Source organism: Carassius carassius, chromosome 34 (genome assembly GCF_963082965.1).
Source record: "Carassius carassius chromosome 34, fCarCar2.1, whole genome shotgun sequence".
Lineage (NCBI taxonomy): Eukaryota > Metazoa > Chordata > Actinopteri > Cypriniformes > Cyprinidae > Carassius > Carassius carassius.
The window spans coordinates 12220303-12236018 of record NC_081788.1 but is presented as its reverse complement, the minus strand read 5'-3'; the positions used below and the strand labels follow the sequence as shown (position 1 = coordinate 12236018).

General features: G+C 43.9%; 1 protein-coding gene across 4 annotated transcripts in view; it reads right to left on the bottom strand.

The window, feature by feature from the left end:
* The window catches only part of LOC132114410 (solute carrier family 23 member 2-like), a 194158-nt gene that overhangs the window by 12798 nt on the left and 165644 nt on the right, over positions 1-15716 (bottom strand). For 2 of the 4 annotated variants that reach the window (XM_059522488.1, XM_059522487.1), the window contains 5 exons: positions 12860-12920; positions 11606-11862; positions 9941-10036; positions 9103-9219; positions 7728-7885 (listed from right to left, as the gene is read on the bottom strand). In XM_059522488.1, coding sequence (XP_059378471.1) covers positions 7728-7885; positions 9103-9219; positions 9941-10036; positions 11606-11862; positions 12860-12872 — 641 coding nt within the window. In that variant the 5' untranslated portion in view covers positions 12873-12920. The remainder of the gene's footprint in view (positions 1-7727; positions 7886-9102; positions 9220-9940; positions 10037-11605; positions 11863-12859; positions 12921-15716) is intronic. The other 2 variants (XM_059522490.1, XM_059522489.1) reach the window with 1 other exon arrangement.

The window sequence follows — 15716 nt, the reverse complement described above, 5'->3', positions numbered from 1 at the left end:
GAAACGTGTAACTAGGGGGTGCCTACCGACTGACTGACCAGCGAAAGGGACGTGGTAAACAGCTATGGCCGCCATGTACACCTTTAGGGTGGAGTGAGTTAACCCTGCAAAGAGCCTAGCTTGTAGAAACTCCAGAACTGTACCAACCGGGCAGTTAACAGGGTCAAGCTGGCGGTTTCTGCAACATGAGGTGAAGAGTTTCCACCTCAGGGCATACAGTTTCCTCATAGAGGGAGCTCTGGATTTGAGGAGGGTCTCAACAACCTCAGTTGAGAGACCGGAAGCTATGAATTGTGCCCCCTCAGGGGCCACACCCACAACTTCCACAGCTCCGGGCGAGGGTGGATTATTTTGCCCTGCGCCTGAGAGAGTAGATCTGTCCTGAATGGAATCTCCCATGGAGAGCCGTTGAGGAGAGAGATCAGATCTGCGAACCATACTCGGCCCAGCCAGAACGGGGCTACTTGTAACAGACGGACCCCTTCTCTGCGTACTCTCGCCAGAACTCCCGGGAGCAGAGCGATGGGGAGAAAGGCGTACAGAAGAAGCCTCCGCCAAGTCTGTGTCATGGCATCTAGTCCCAGTGGAGCTGGGTGAACTAGAGAGAACCAGAGGGGAGATTGTGATGTCTCTCGAGTCGCGAAGAGGTCCACCTGAGCTTTGCCAAATATCTGCCATATCTGCTTCACCACCTCGGGGTGAAGCATCCATTCCCCGGGCCTCGGCCCCTGTCTCGACAGCATGTCTGCTCCCACATTCAATCTCCCAGGAATATACACTGCTCTTAATGAGAGGAGTTTGCCCTGGGACCACAGGAGGATCTGGTGTACCAGCTTGTATAAGGGGCGTGAAAGCAGACCTCCCTGGTGATTGATATAAGAGACCACCGATGTGTTGTTGGTGCGCACTAACACATGACAGCCTCTCAGGTCTGGGAGGAAATATCTCAATGCTCGATATACTGCTAGCATTTCTAGACAATCGGAATGGATTTCCCCTCGGGGAAAACCCCTTGGTCTTGAGCCACCACTGTAGGGGCCTCATGTGCAGGAGGCCAAAAGGTATCACGTTGGACGCAGCTGCCATGAGCCCTAACAGTCTCTGAAACTGCTTGACAGTGAGTGACTGGCCTTCTCTGACTCTCTTGACTGAGGAAAGGATTGACTCAATCCGAGCAGGAGACATACGTGCCTGCATCATGGTCGAATCCCATACTATGCCTAGATAGGTGGTTCTCTGAACTGGAGAAAGTACACTCTTCTTGGCATTCAGTCTCAAAACCAGCTCCCCCATATGGGCGAGAACGACACCTCGATGTCGAACCGCCATCTGCTCTGACTGAGCTAAAATCAACCAATCGTTGATATAATTCAGAATGCGGATGCCCTGCATACGGAGGGGTACCAGAGCCGCATCTACACATTTCATGAACTTGCGGGGTGAGAGTGCAAGGCCGAAGGGAAGTACTCGATATTGGTAGGCTTTGCCCCCAAAAGCGAACCTTAGAAACTTCCTGTGTTGTGGAAGGATGGATATGTGGAAGTATGCATCTTTGAGATCTATTGTGACAAACCAGTACTCGGATCTGATTTGAGCTGCAACCTGTTTGACAGTGAGCATTTTGAACTTCAGTGACATTACTGAGAGGTTTACTTGACGTAAGTCTAAGATCGGACACAACCCTCCATCCTTCTTTGGAACTATGAAATACCGGCTGTAAAACCCGGATTCCCTGTCTAGAGGAGGGACCACCTCAATGGCCTCCTTCCTTAATAGGGTATTCACTTCTTGTTCCATCACCAGAGCCTGCTGGGGGCCGACGACTGTCGGTGTAACCCCATTGAACCTCGGCGGTGGACGGCCGAACTGAATACAATAGCCTCTTTCTACTGTGTGCAGGACGCATTGAGATACACTTGGCAGTAGTTTCCACGCTGCTAAATAATGTACTAAGGGAATCAGTCTCTCGAGACTGATCTCTGGTGTAAGAGGCCCCCGAAGGGGTGGCAAGTTTTCCAGCTCCCCTACGCTCGCGGGCGGACATAACTGGGAGTGACACTCGCGGGAGACCGCTGCGCCCTGAAACACTGGCAGTGTTGGCAGACCGGCCTCCAGAGGGCACTGGGGTGAGACGGGCACCGTATAATGAGGTGGACACAGCTCTACCCCAGTAGGGGCTACCCTCATGGTCACTGCGCCTGTGGTGTCAGGACCTCTTTGTCGAGGACGTCCTAGCTTTGATAATTGCAAGAAGATCTGATTTTGCTTTGGAAGTCCCCGACTCAGAGCAACGCTTAGACCCACGGTCCCAGCGTTGGGGAGCACGAGTGGCGACGCTCTGCTTTTGAGCCTTGCGGTATGAGGAGCTCGCTTGTGGCATGGGTATCTCCCGCCAAGATAACCCACGAGAGCGACGAGGGAGGAAACTCTGGAACGCCGCCGCCTGTTTGCTTGCCTCCTGGAACCTGTCGACGACAGTATTGACTGTGTCGCCGAACAGGCCCGAGGCTTGAAGGAGGCAGACCCTCAAGAGCCGACTCAGCATGCTTTGACTCCAGGCAAACCACGCATAAATCATGTGTATCCCCAGCCATGATGTAGCGTTGGCAGGGAGGAACACACAATTTATAGCGTGATTTGGTTTCGCCCTTCATATTTCTGGTCTTAGCTTTGCTCTTAGGCATTATGTTGCTTTATTGAGACAGACAACACTAAATAAGACTTACAAGACAGACTTTTGAACATGCACACACAGAGCGCTTGCTGAAAGACGCAAAGCTAAAGCCAGCTGCGTGGCACGTGCTTTTATAGCTTCCTGGTCGCTACGTCAGCCCGCCTGTGACGTCACGCTCTTCCGTTGGACTGATTGCACACAATATTCAGAGTTGTTCTTGCCAAAGGCGTTCCCCAAAAGCGCTCGATGCAGCTCGAGTTCCTGAAGAGGAACTCTAACCTTTTAATTTTATTACATCTTTCCAATAACTGGAAACGCCTCAGTATGTGAAGTCATGACGTTCATGCACATGTTCTGACTTGCTTATCCAACCAATGAACATGAGTGATGTAGTGTTCAACATGTTTGTTCCATGATGATGTGCTAATAATGCTCTAACACTTTTATCAGGCATTCAATGTATTTTACACACTGCTTTGCTGAAGAATATCTCACGAGCACTACATAATTTAAAATACGATGTCAATTATGATGACGAGCCAGTGATAAAGCAGAGATTCTTCACAGCTGTCTTTGCTGTGGTCAGAATGTTAAAGATGTTTATCATCTTCCATATTTTCTGGGAGTGAGCAAAAAGAGAGTGAAGCAGAAGCAGCACTTGCTGAACTAAAGTGCACTTGTAAAATAAGCCTGAATCTAACATCCTGAAAGTAATCAATAAAACCACCCACACACACAAACACACAACACAACATACTGTGTGCGCAATAAAAGTGAACAACAGATGGGCTTCTGCTATATACTGAATACTTTTATATGTTTTGATCAGAATAACATATTTTGAAAATAAGTTATATAAAAGGCATAAGTGAACTTTTGAGATTACTTGTAATTTAGTTAAGTCCAATGACAGGGGAGCATTGCATGGGATTTCACCACGCAGGCTGGATGCGAACCTGTAGTTCCCTGAGAAAGCGGAACGAGATGCTGAGCTGCTCACCGCATAAGGAAACGTCTTAATCGTGACCAGCTGTGAATATTGTGTGTAACATGTTGATAGAATTGATCCGGAGGTAATATAGCCCCAGTCGATGACGTCATCTGGGCGATCCCGCAACACAGAGCTATAAATAGATAAGCCGCAGGTGCATCATCAGGTCTTTTGTCTTCAGAACATTCTGTGCTTGTGTGCGTCAAGAAAACTTTCATCTGTAACAGATCTTCGTTAGGGAAATGAGCCAACGAAATGGTAAGTGTTGTGTTCCTCCATGCTCCCGTCCCATGTCTGAGCTAGATACACACGATTACTGTTTTGTTTGATTGGGGGAAGAGCACGCGGTTCTGGCTTTAGAGAAAGGCGAGTGCGAGCATTGTGAACTGTTCACGGTGAAGATGCTTCGCTGTTGTCTGAACTATTTCCAGACCACACCCACATTATCGTGGGGCTTTCGTATGGATCTGCATTACGAGCAAGAGACGGGTCCGTACCTTTCCCTTGCTGCATCATCTGATCCACGAATCCCTTCTCGTGATCTTGAAGCGCACTCCAGTGCTTCTTTGGTTCACGAGGGTCTTCGGACCACGAGCAGCCCGTCTCTGATCATTATTCTCGCGAGAAAAGATCTGTCGAGGAGTTGAGGAAGCGTTCTCTGAGCTTCGTCGAGCCACAGATTTGTCTCTCCCTGCAACCAAGCAAACGGCCCGTGCCATCGGCCGTTCGATGTCAACTTTAGTCAGCACAGAGAGGCATCTGTGGCTTAATTTGACAGGCATTAAAGATAAAGATTGTTTGTTTCTTTAAGACTCCCCTGTCTATCCATCTGGCCTGTTTGGCATTTCAGTCAATACGGTTGTCACCAGGTTTAAGGAAGTCAAAAAACACTAAGAAGCATTCGTTCAGTTCCTTCCTCGCCACACTCAGGGGGAGGGGCCGTCGGCCACCCAGCCTCACCCCGGTCCTTCAAGAGCAAGGGAGGTTAAAAAGCGGAGCATGGCGGAAAGTGCTCCCCCTCGTAGGGATTAGGGAGATCTGGTGGGGGTAGCCCCTCATGGTATGGGGCGCGTTCAAGATCTTTTCGCCCCTTCCCGTTACCCTCACAAAACCCCTCCATCCACGCAACCTCTCATGCTTCCGGGGACAGTGGTTTCCAGCGAAATATTAGATATCCCATTGTTTCCTGCCATCATTCAGGACACGGAACATCACCTCAAAAGGAAGTGTTAAAATTGATACCACTCTCAGAGAGTCTGGCAGCGTGGAAACTTCTACCAGGCATTTCTGCGTGGGTATTAAGCACAGTACAGATAGGATACAGAATTCAATTTATTCGTTGTCCTCCACGTTTCAATGGCGTGGTCTCCACTTCCGTGAAACCGGAGCTGATGCACATACTGTCACAAGAGCTGCAAACTCTCCTGAGCAAAGAGGCCATAGAACATGTTCCTCTTCCAGAGAGAGAGAAAGAGTCGGGCTCAAGATGTTAACCGTAAATATGGTTGTGTCACAGATCCGACATCACGATTGGTTCATCAAGATCGATCTGAAGGACGCATATCTTCACATAGAAATATTGCCACAACACAGGAAATTCCTGAGGTTCGCTTTCGGGGGCGAAGCGTACCAATTTCGGGTTCTTCCATTCGGCCTGACCTTATCACCCGGCACGTACACAAAATGCATGGATGCAGCACTGGCTCCATTATGACTCCGGGGCATTCGCATTTTGAGTTACATCGACGATTGGTTAATGCTAGCACAATCGCAGGAGATGGCGCTCCAACACAGAGACATCGTGTTAGCTCATCTAGCTTCTCTAGAGTTGAGACTCAACACCAAGAAAAGTGTTCTTTATCCGGCCCAGAGAACGACTTATCTCAGGATCATTTGGGATTTGATCACGATGCGGGCACAACTGTCTCCCGCTCGAATCAAGACCATTCAGCAGACCATGAGCAAAATCAGGCTAGGCCAAAATCGCACTGTTCGTCAGTACCATAAGATGTTAGGTTTCATGGCTTCAGCATCTATGGTGATTCCTCTGGGGCTGTTGAACATGAGACTGTTTCAGTTGTGGCTAAAAGCCAGAGGATTTCATCCAAGAGCCAATCCTCAAAGGCAAATAAAAGTGACGTGCCGCTTCGTACTATATCTCTGTAACTCAGACCCCGGTTCCTCGCCTTGGGTCCCACTCTAGGGGCGCCGTGTCGTTGCAGACTGCTAATGACGGATGCCTCCCTGATTGGCACATCAATTGCCTCGAGCTGATGGCCGTATTTCTGACAACACAGCAGCAGTCTCTTACATAAATCACCAGGGAGGTCTGTGCTCTGAACGCTGAGCGTTCTGCGCAATCTGAACAGAATAGAGAGGTAGATTTTTCTTTGGGCTCAGGACAAGTTCTGGTCACTCAGGGCAGTTTACATTCCAGGGCATTTGAATGTGGGAGCAGATTTTAGTATCCAGACAGACACTACTGACGGGGGAATGGAAACTCCACCCGAAAGTAGTGAAAAAGATTTGGAGAAAATTTTACAAAGCGGAGGTGGACCTCTTCGCCTCCCAACAGACAGCACAATGTCCCTCTACTTCTTTCTGTCCCTCTACTTCTTTCCATTCCCCCGTCAGTAGTGTCTGTCTGGACTGTAAATCTGCTTCCACATTCAAATGCCCTGGAATGTAAACTGCCCTGAGTGACCAGAACTTGTCCTGAGCCCAAAGAAAAATCTACCTCTCTATTCTGTTCAGATTGCGCAGAGCCCCCCTGGGTCTGGATGCGATGACACACACATGGCCCAAAATGCACATGTATGCGTTTCCTCCAGTTTCTCTGCTCCCAGGAGTTCTAGCCAGAGTTCGCCAACAAGGGTCTTGCCTCTTACTGATAGTGCTACGTTGGCCGAAAAGAGTGTGGTTCTCTGAGATAATACCTCTCCTCGACAGCTCGCCATGGGCGATTCTGGAGAGGAGGGACCTTCTGTCTCAGACAGAGGGCACGATATTCCATCCCAGGCCCCACCTGTGGAATCTTCATGTTTGGCCCCTGATGGGTACCAACTGAGAAACACTGGGCTTTCCCCAGATGTTATTGAGACAATTTTAAGTGCTAGGGCTTCCTCCACTAGACAAAGTTATGCCAGTAAATGGGGTGTTTTTGAAAGGTGATGTGTTGTACACAATGTAGATCCAGTCAACTGCCAGATTGATTCAGTTCTGGACTTCATGCAAGAGAAATTATCAACAGGCACATGCCCTGCCACTCTTAAGGTTTATGTGGCCGCTCTTTCGGCTTGCCACGCCTTGGTTGACTGAGGCCTCCAGTAAAAAACAATATCCCTTATTGGGACTTAGCTATAGTTCTCGAGGGTCTGGTTGAAACCCCCTTTGAACCTATAGAGTCAGCGTCTGATAAACTTCTGACTCTAAAAATGTTTTTTTCTCATGTCAATAACTTCCTTGAAGAGAACTGGGGATTTGCAGGCTCTGTCTATCTCTCCATCCTGCTTAGACTTTGCCCCAGGAATGGTGAAAGTGATTTTGCATCCTCATCCTGATTACCTGCCCGGTCATTCATCTGGGTATTCTCGTTCCCAAAGCGCTGAGCAGCGCAGCATCGATTGTAGCTATCGAAAGTGAACGTTCCCAGTTACTTGACTGTAACCTTGTTCCCTGAGAAAGCGGAACGAGATGCTGCGCTGCTTTGCCATGCTGAAGATGACCCAGGACTGCTCTTCAGACAAAATATCCTGATGATGCACCTGTGGCTTATTTATTTATACCCCCGTGTTGCGGGTGCGCACCGATGACGTCATCGACCGGGCTATATTACCTCCGGGTCAATTCTATCGACATGTTACACACAATATTCACAGCTGGTCAGGATTAAGACGTTTCCCAATGTGCTGAGCAGCGCAGCATCTCGTTCCGCTTTCTCAGGGAACAAGGTTACAGTCAAGTAACCCGGAACGGTATCTTGCATTGTCAACATGGCACAATGTGTCTGAAACACATTCTAACCACTAAACTAAAAAAAAAAAAAAAAAAAAAACCTCTTACCGGCAGCCAAGAGTGGTTTGCAGCAGGGTGGTGATGCCCACACAGAAGAAAATGGTGCCAATCAGCTGACTGGTTGCCCATTGGTCATATCCCACACACATGGCTTCAGCAAGCAAGAAGGGCACAGCAATAGTTCCACTGAAGCAGGTAAGATAGTGCTGAGGAAGAATGGTGTGGAAAGAAAAAAAAATATCAGTATTTGTATCTCTTATCTCTGTAAGGGAGAACATCAAATTATAGACCTGCACTCCCGCAGGACTACTTCGAGACCCGCTGGACCCAAAGCAACTGAGTGTGTGATTTGCGGGACTCACGCAAAATAGAAAAAAAAAATTAAAAAAAATAAATCGTTAATCATTTATAGCACAAAAGATACAAGAACAATTAATATAAAATAAAAATAATTAACAAGTGCAAAAAAAGGCAGAGTTTCCATTTATAAAGTGTTTGCAGCGTTGAGCAATGTAGTCAATCACAGACATATCTGTTGATTTCTGGAATGCTATTGCCATTTAAAGGTGTTTAAGTTAGAATCCACTCACAGCTCAAAATGCCTGAGTTCTCGTGCAATGCTAAAATGAGCGTGCTTCTGAATCTTCTCATTATAAACCACGAAGTGCATACATTATGAAAGATTCACTGTGCATTTATTCATTGTGTTATAACAAAGCTTTGTGAGATCGCGATGAACTGAGATTTTGGGGGACAGAATCCTGCGGGAGCTGGACAGAATGAAAGAATCCATCTCACAGGTCTGTACATCAAATCTTACACAAGTCTAGGGTAAAGTGGGTCAATGTCAAAGGCCACTGCTATAAATTTTAGTTGAGTGTCACTGCTTTAAAGTCTAGTTTCACTGCTGAAAGTTGAGGGCCACTCCTTCAAAGTCTAGGATCCCTGCTATGAAGTCCAGGGCCACTGCATCATTACCTTAAAGTCCAGGATTCTCTGCTGTAAAGATGAGGGCCACTAACTGGATGGTCACTGTTGTTAAGTTGAATATTACTACTTGTGAAGTTGAGTATTTTGCTTCCAAGTCAAGGTTTCACTGTTGTAAAGTTAAGGGCCACTGCTTCAAATTCCATAATCAATGCTGTAAAAGTTTACAGCAGTGAATTTTGAGGCCCACTGTTTAAAGATGAGTACCACTGCTTCAAAGTTTAGTTTCACTGCTGAAAGCTGACAGTCAGTGATTCAAAGTCTGGTATTCATTGCAGTAAAGATGAGGGTCATTGTTTCAAACTCGAGGGTCAAGTTATAAACCCTTAGTTGAGTCATAGGTTGTATATGAATATCTTGAATGTCTGGGGTACATCACTCTATACTTGAATGTTCAAGTGAGTAAGTTCACATGTGGCTGTGCATATGTTTGTACCTGTAAACCTAGGAACACACACAGGTACCAAGGTGGTGTGTCCTCTATGGTGTATATCATGTCCATTCTCCTGGCATCAATGCTGTCTGCACTGTCCACAGTCTCTGATATGGAGCACTGAAGGGGAGAGGAAAGAAAACACATGGGATTCAGGCTCTGGGCTGTTCCTATGGTAACCAATCTCTATTACAAAGAAGTTTAGTGAGAGCTGTACACTATAAACAGCATCAGCACACACACACACACACACACACACACACACACACACACACAAAGCTGCCAATTCAAACCTACCAGCAGGAAATCAGTTCCTCTAAGCAATTATCCTGAAATGAACTCAAACTGTTAAATAAACTCCATTCTAAGCTTCCACCTTACTATAAGAGTTATTCTGTTATATCTTAAATATGTTGCAATGGAAAATACATACTTGTTTTAACAATTTTATTAATTTAAACACAATGCAAAGATACAGTACAGCCATGAAAGTCTTGTCTATGTCTTTGAAAAGTTTATTCTGAGATGCAACAGTTATTTTTCCCATTTCCAGACAAATATTTCTCATTTCATATTAGTGGGAACACAGAACCGGAGAGAATCAGACTGAGAAAGAATCCCAAAGTGTTGCCAGCTGTATTAGAGGAAAACCCTGAGGAAATTCCACTGGTTGTTGTGACCTCCGAAATCCCTGTTCCGTCTGTGGTGGAAAAGTGCCGAGTCATAATGACGGAGTCATTACAGAACAGGACGGATGAGCATGACCGGTATGAGCTGCCCCTTGATTTAAAGGTGACGTGTGTAATTTATATACCAAAAGCATAAAAATAAAAAAACTCACTTTGTCCTCAGTCTGGCTGTCTTTTGCATAAATGGCCATGAGCTGCGTGTCCTCTGCGTCCTGATCTCCAGGGGTCTGCACGGCACCATTAACCACCTGTCAAATACACAGAAATTAGCAAACATCACATATTTACCAAGTAACAAAACAAAGGAAGTAGGTGACAGTACCTGCAAACTCTTCTATTGTCATGACTAAGGATAAAATGTGGATGTGGAGATCTTGGTAAGAAATCAAACATTATGTAGGTGAGTTTGGCATAGGAAGGGTTAAGCTTCCAGAAGCTTTAATTTGGTTCTATTTGCCAAATTCAAATGCCAGGGTTCCAGTGGCAAGCTCATAGTTTTACTTTACATTTCATGATATTACATCCCCAATCTCGCAAAACATATAAGTCCACTAAAGTTCAGCAGGGCATTCATTCAAATTTCAGAGACAGGGTTATGAAGATACAGTAAGTGAGGGAAGAGTTCACCAAAACAAGGATTACATGAGGTTAAAGTAGTCACGTTTTTGATGGTTTCTATTTGTAATGACATCATACTAGACAGAAGATTTAGGTGGCTGCACCAGAGTCTTTCAAACAATAATTATACACCGAAATGACACAAAAGGACTAGTCCTAGAAAAGAACATACTTCACTAATAATTCATCACCAGCAAACAAACAAACGTTTATGTATATTATGTAATTGCATCTAGAGGAGTGTTGGGCATGACTAAGGGAAACTTGAGTCTTGACACTTCTTAAATGACTGAACAGATAAAGTTACAAACAGCAGACCAAAGTGGACCAACTGATAAAGGGTCACTTTTGTGGAAAAAAAGATAATATCTTATAGCAAGTCTCTTAAATCCTGACATGCTTATAAATGTATGAATATGCATATTTAGCAACAAAAACACTACCCATTAGTTTAATTAGATTGTTTTGTTTAACCTTTAGAAAACCCTTTCCTGCAGTGGTGAGAGAACATAAACATGAGGTGCTTCCATGTTACAAACACAAACAACCTGCATAATTAAAGTAGCAATGTTTTACGATATTTAGTTGTTAAAATTAGATAGAACAATTAAGTATTTATTGATGGTAATGCTCCTAGCATTTATTTATAAATAGATTATTCTTCTCTGTTAATTCATGCCTGTTCATAATAGATGAATACATGTAATTTTATACTACAACTTGAAATGTTGCAGTATTAAAAATGTATTATTATAAAACTGATAGTTAAGAGGCTCAGCAATCCTGTATATATTTGATCAAAAACACAGTAAAAACTGTATTATGGTAAATCTCAGATATCAGCAGCCATTACTTTAGCCTTCAGTGTCATATTATCCTTCAGAAATCATTCTAATATGCTGCTGATTTGCTACTCAAGAATTTTCTAATATTTTCTACTTCAAAGGAAACCTTATGTATACCATGATTATAAAAAGTTGTTTGTCATTCCTAGTAGCTTATAGATACTTGTAACAGGAAATTCTAGAAAGCCAGCTTTTAAATGGCACTTATTGGAAGTAGCAATTTGCATACCACTGTGTCCTGCTTAAAGTACACATAACCAGAGTGTCATGTAGAGTCACTGTAATGACAGGCTAAAAGGCATTGTTTCTGACCCTATGATTAGCGCCATTCCGCACAGACAAACACACACTCACTGGGATGGGATAGAAGTGTGCACTGTGTTTGTTCTCCTCCTCATATTTGCCAGGCTCTGTGCCGGAGTCCATGGATTTGGAGGTGGTGTTTTTACCAACACCCATTCCTCCCCTTTGCTCCTCTGCCTCGTCCGAGTCCTCCTTGTCTCCCTCTGGCTCTGTTCCTCTCCTCCAGTCCCTCTCACGCTCTGGTAGAAACACTGCTGCTCTGGCTGTCAGCACACTCTCATGCTCCGCTGATTGGCCAGACAGGTCATCTGAGGTAAGAAAAAATGTGATGACTTCAATAAAAAAAAATATCCATACAGTCATAAACCAATATAATTACATTTTTAAATCTCATTAGGTTTAAAAAAAAAAAAAAAAAAAATTGGAGTACTTCAAGTTCACACTTATTTAATGGCGGCAAAGGCAGAAGGAACTAAGAAATGGAATCTTAAAACAAATCCAGATCTGAGACTATTTATCAAACAAATAACGGTTTATAAAGTAACATCGCACACTTAACGGTGTGATTTTGGACTCAAACGTCCATTTTTATAACAATGATGATGTGTGATAAGACGTCTACATTTATGGACACAAGCAACAGAGGATTTGAAAAACTTGTGATGAAGTAGAGAATAATAAAGTTTAGGGAGATGAAAAAAGAAAGAAGTTGGAGGGGGGGGGGGGGGGTAGGATGATGAAGATAGGATGGGTGAGATGGAAAATAGAAGTGGAAGGAAGACAGCGACTGACTGGTGAAGGTCGGTATGCTTTATCACTGGACGATGTTGATTTTGGTAACCGTCAAGTTCTGTTGACTTTTCTTGTGGCCTTGGGTCAGGACTTTTACAGACAGCGCACCACCAGCGGCTGCATATATATATATATATTCAATTCAAGTTTATTTGTATAGCACTTTTTACAAGTAACTTTACAGAATATTTATTTTTTTATATAATTTCCTCATTCATTCAACCAAAATAAAACCGTCTGACTTCTTTTAAACATTTAAACGCTTGATTGTCAGGTTGCTTTCAATTCATTAAAGTTAAGAGATTTCCTTCATAATAACCTTTCTTTAATAATATGATCAATTGTGATCGCACATTTACTATCATTTTAGATTTCACATTACCATTAAATCAAAGTCATATTTACATTTCACTGAGCAAATTGTGTTGATCCTAGATATCAGTGACATGCCATTGATTTTTATTTGGAAAGCAGGTGTCCTAGTGCAGCTGGGGACAGTAAAGAAACAAGTACCTAGTTCACACATCACTCCCACTAATCAGGTCGGCCGGAAGCATCTGTGTGAGGGGTTCAACTGGGAGAAGAGAAGGACAGAGAGAGGATGGACAAGAGAAAGACGTAAGAAAAGAGGTAGGGATATAGAAAAGGAATGAGGGTAGATAAAAAGAAAGTTAGAGACAGGAGTTAATCAGCAGCCATACAAACACAAGCCATTTCATTTCTATTTGATTATTTAAACTATGCCGTTTAATTAACATGCTGATATTCTGAATGTGCTAGCCTATAAGCAAATCCCTGCCTAATACTTGACAAAGCTTAAACAAATGTTGCTGTTTTAAACAAGTTCAGCTCTACCAACATCTGTGGCAAAAGTACAAACAGCACGAATTTCAACATGGGTAGCATGTATTGTGCATAATTGTACGATTTCCCACAGACTATCAGATCAAATCAGTATTCTGAAAACTTTCAGAGATGGCACGAGTGATTTAGCACTACTGCGTCTTCTCTTTTCAACAGAATTCAATTCAGTATCGCACACTGTTTTAGGTGCGCTCACAGCCAAAGCAAGCAAACCAACTCGAACCAGTTGCTTAATCTGTGTAGAGAATTGGAGACATTTTAATCATGCGCCATGATCAAAAATCATGTTATCGTGATATCTGGCTGTGTGTTGTCAACATGTGTACGTGCGTGTCTGCCTGTCGACACATAGACAAACAGAGTGAGCTGTCGGATTTATCAACATTCAGCTTTACTGCTGTTAGTCATGACCCATCAGGCATAATATATGTCCTCGTAATGCGATCATCAGTGGATGGTCGGTCCAAAAACACAGCAGGACGAATCCATCCACAGATACAGTTGTCCCACAAGGTTTGTCTGAGCAGATTTAGTCTAGATTTCAGACAGAAGCAGATCTATTCAATTACATGACAGGCAGCTTAACAACAAATTCAACAACTCAAATGGTAGGAACACTTTACAAACAAGGCTTCCACACTGATCTGGCAGGAGCCCGCCCATAAGGTGGAAAAATTCAGTGCCACAAAAATATTTGACTAACAGAGCTGAGGTGTGTTCATAATATCAATGCTGGACTTCAAAACAGAAACCTTAAACCTGGAGATCACCATCTCACTTATAAATTCAGTTATTACTGGAGCAAGACTAAACCAACAAACTCAACACTGCTTTAAGACACCAGCTGAGGGGATTCAAGGAAGAACACAAGGTTCTTTAAAGATCGTGGAGAGACACGATTTTATTGTGGAAGGGAAATACTGAAGTCCAGTCAGAATGTTTTGTAATATTCCCACAACAATGTCGGTTTCCGCATTGGTGACCAGCGTGTGAAGCACATGCTTCATTTTGCTCACCCTAAATTATCTCAGAATTACAGCTCACTGATGTTTAAATGGTTAGACAACCTCTTCAAAAGCACATTTATAGACAAAACACACTGAGCTCATTTCTGTCGCAGCTTTAATGATGAAACATCTGCTAGTCAGTCAGAGGTTCAGTTGTGGAGGTTGCAGAACATGACAAATCATCGCATACGTATTTAGCATAAAGCAAACATTAAAAGTTTCACTTTTTCTCATTCAGATATGTCAAAAAGTTTCAAAGAGAATTCATTCATATTAAGTGTACAGTCGTGGCCAAAAGTTTTGAGAATTACATAAATATTCGTTTTCAAAAAGTTTGCAGCTAAACTGCTTTTAGATCTTTGTTTCAGTTGTTTCTGTGATGTACTGAAATATAATTACAAGCTCCTCATACGTTTCAAAGGCTTTTATCGAAAATTACATGACATTTATGCAAAGAGTCAGTATTTGCAGTGTTGGCCCTTCTTTTTCAGGGCCTCTGCAATTCGACTGGGCATGCTTTCGATCAACTTCTGGGCCAAATCCTGACTGATAGCAACCCATTCTTTCATAATCACTTCTTGGAGTTTGTCAGAATTAGTGGGTTTTTGTTTGTCCACCCGCCTCTTGAGGATTGACCACAAGTTCTCAATGGGATTAAGATCTGGGGAGTTTCCAGGCCATGGACCCAAAATTTCAACATTCTGGTCCCCGAGCCACTTAGTTATCACTTTTGCCTTATGGCACGGTGCTCCATCGTGCTGGAAAATGCATTGTTGTTCACCAAACTGTTGTTGGATTGTTGGAAGAAGTTGCTGTTGGAGGGTGTTTTGGTACCATTCTTTATTCATGGCTGTGTTTTTGGGCAGAATTGTGAGTGATCCCACTCCCTTGGATGAGAAGCAACCCCACACATGAATGGTGTCAGGATGCTTTACTGTTGGCATGACACAGGACTGATGGTAGCGCTCACCTTTTCTTCTCTGGACAAGCCTTTTTCCAGATTCCCCAAACAATCAGAAAGGTGCTTCATCGGAGAATATGACTTTGCCCCAGTCCTCAGCAGTCCATTCACTATACTTTCTGCAGAAGATCAATCTGTCTCTGATGTTTTTTTTGGAGAGAAGTGGCGTCTTTGCTGCCCTTCTTGACACCAGGCCATCTTCCAAAAGTCTTCGCCTCACTCTGCGTGCAGATGCGCTCACACCTGCCTGCTGCCATTCCTGAGCAAGCTCTGCACTGGTGGCACTCCGATCCCGCAGCTGAATCCTCTTTAGGAGACCATCCTGGCGCTTGCTGGACTTTCTTGGATGCCCTGAAGCCTTCTTTACAAGAATTGAACCTCTTTCCTTAAAGTTCTTGATGATCCTATAAGCATCACCCTCCTTTTAACATGTCAAGTCTGCCATTCTAACCCAATCAGCCTGACATAATGATCTCCAGCCTTGTGCTCGTCAACATTCTCACCTGAGTTAACAAGACGATTACTGAAATGATCTCAG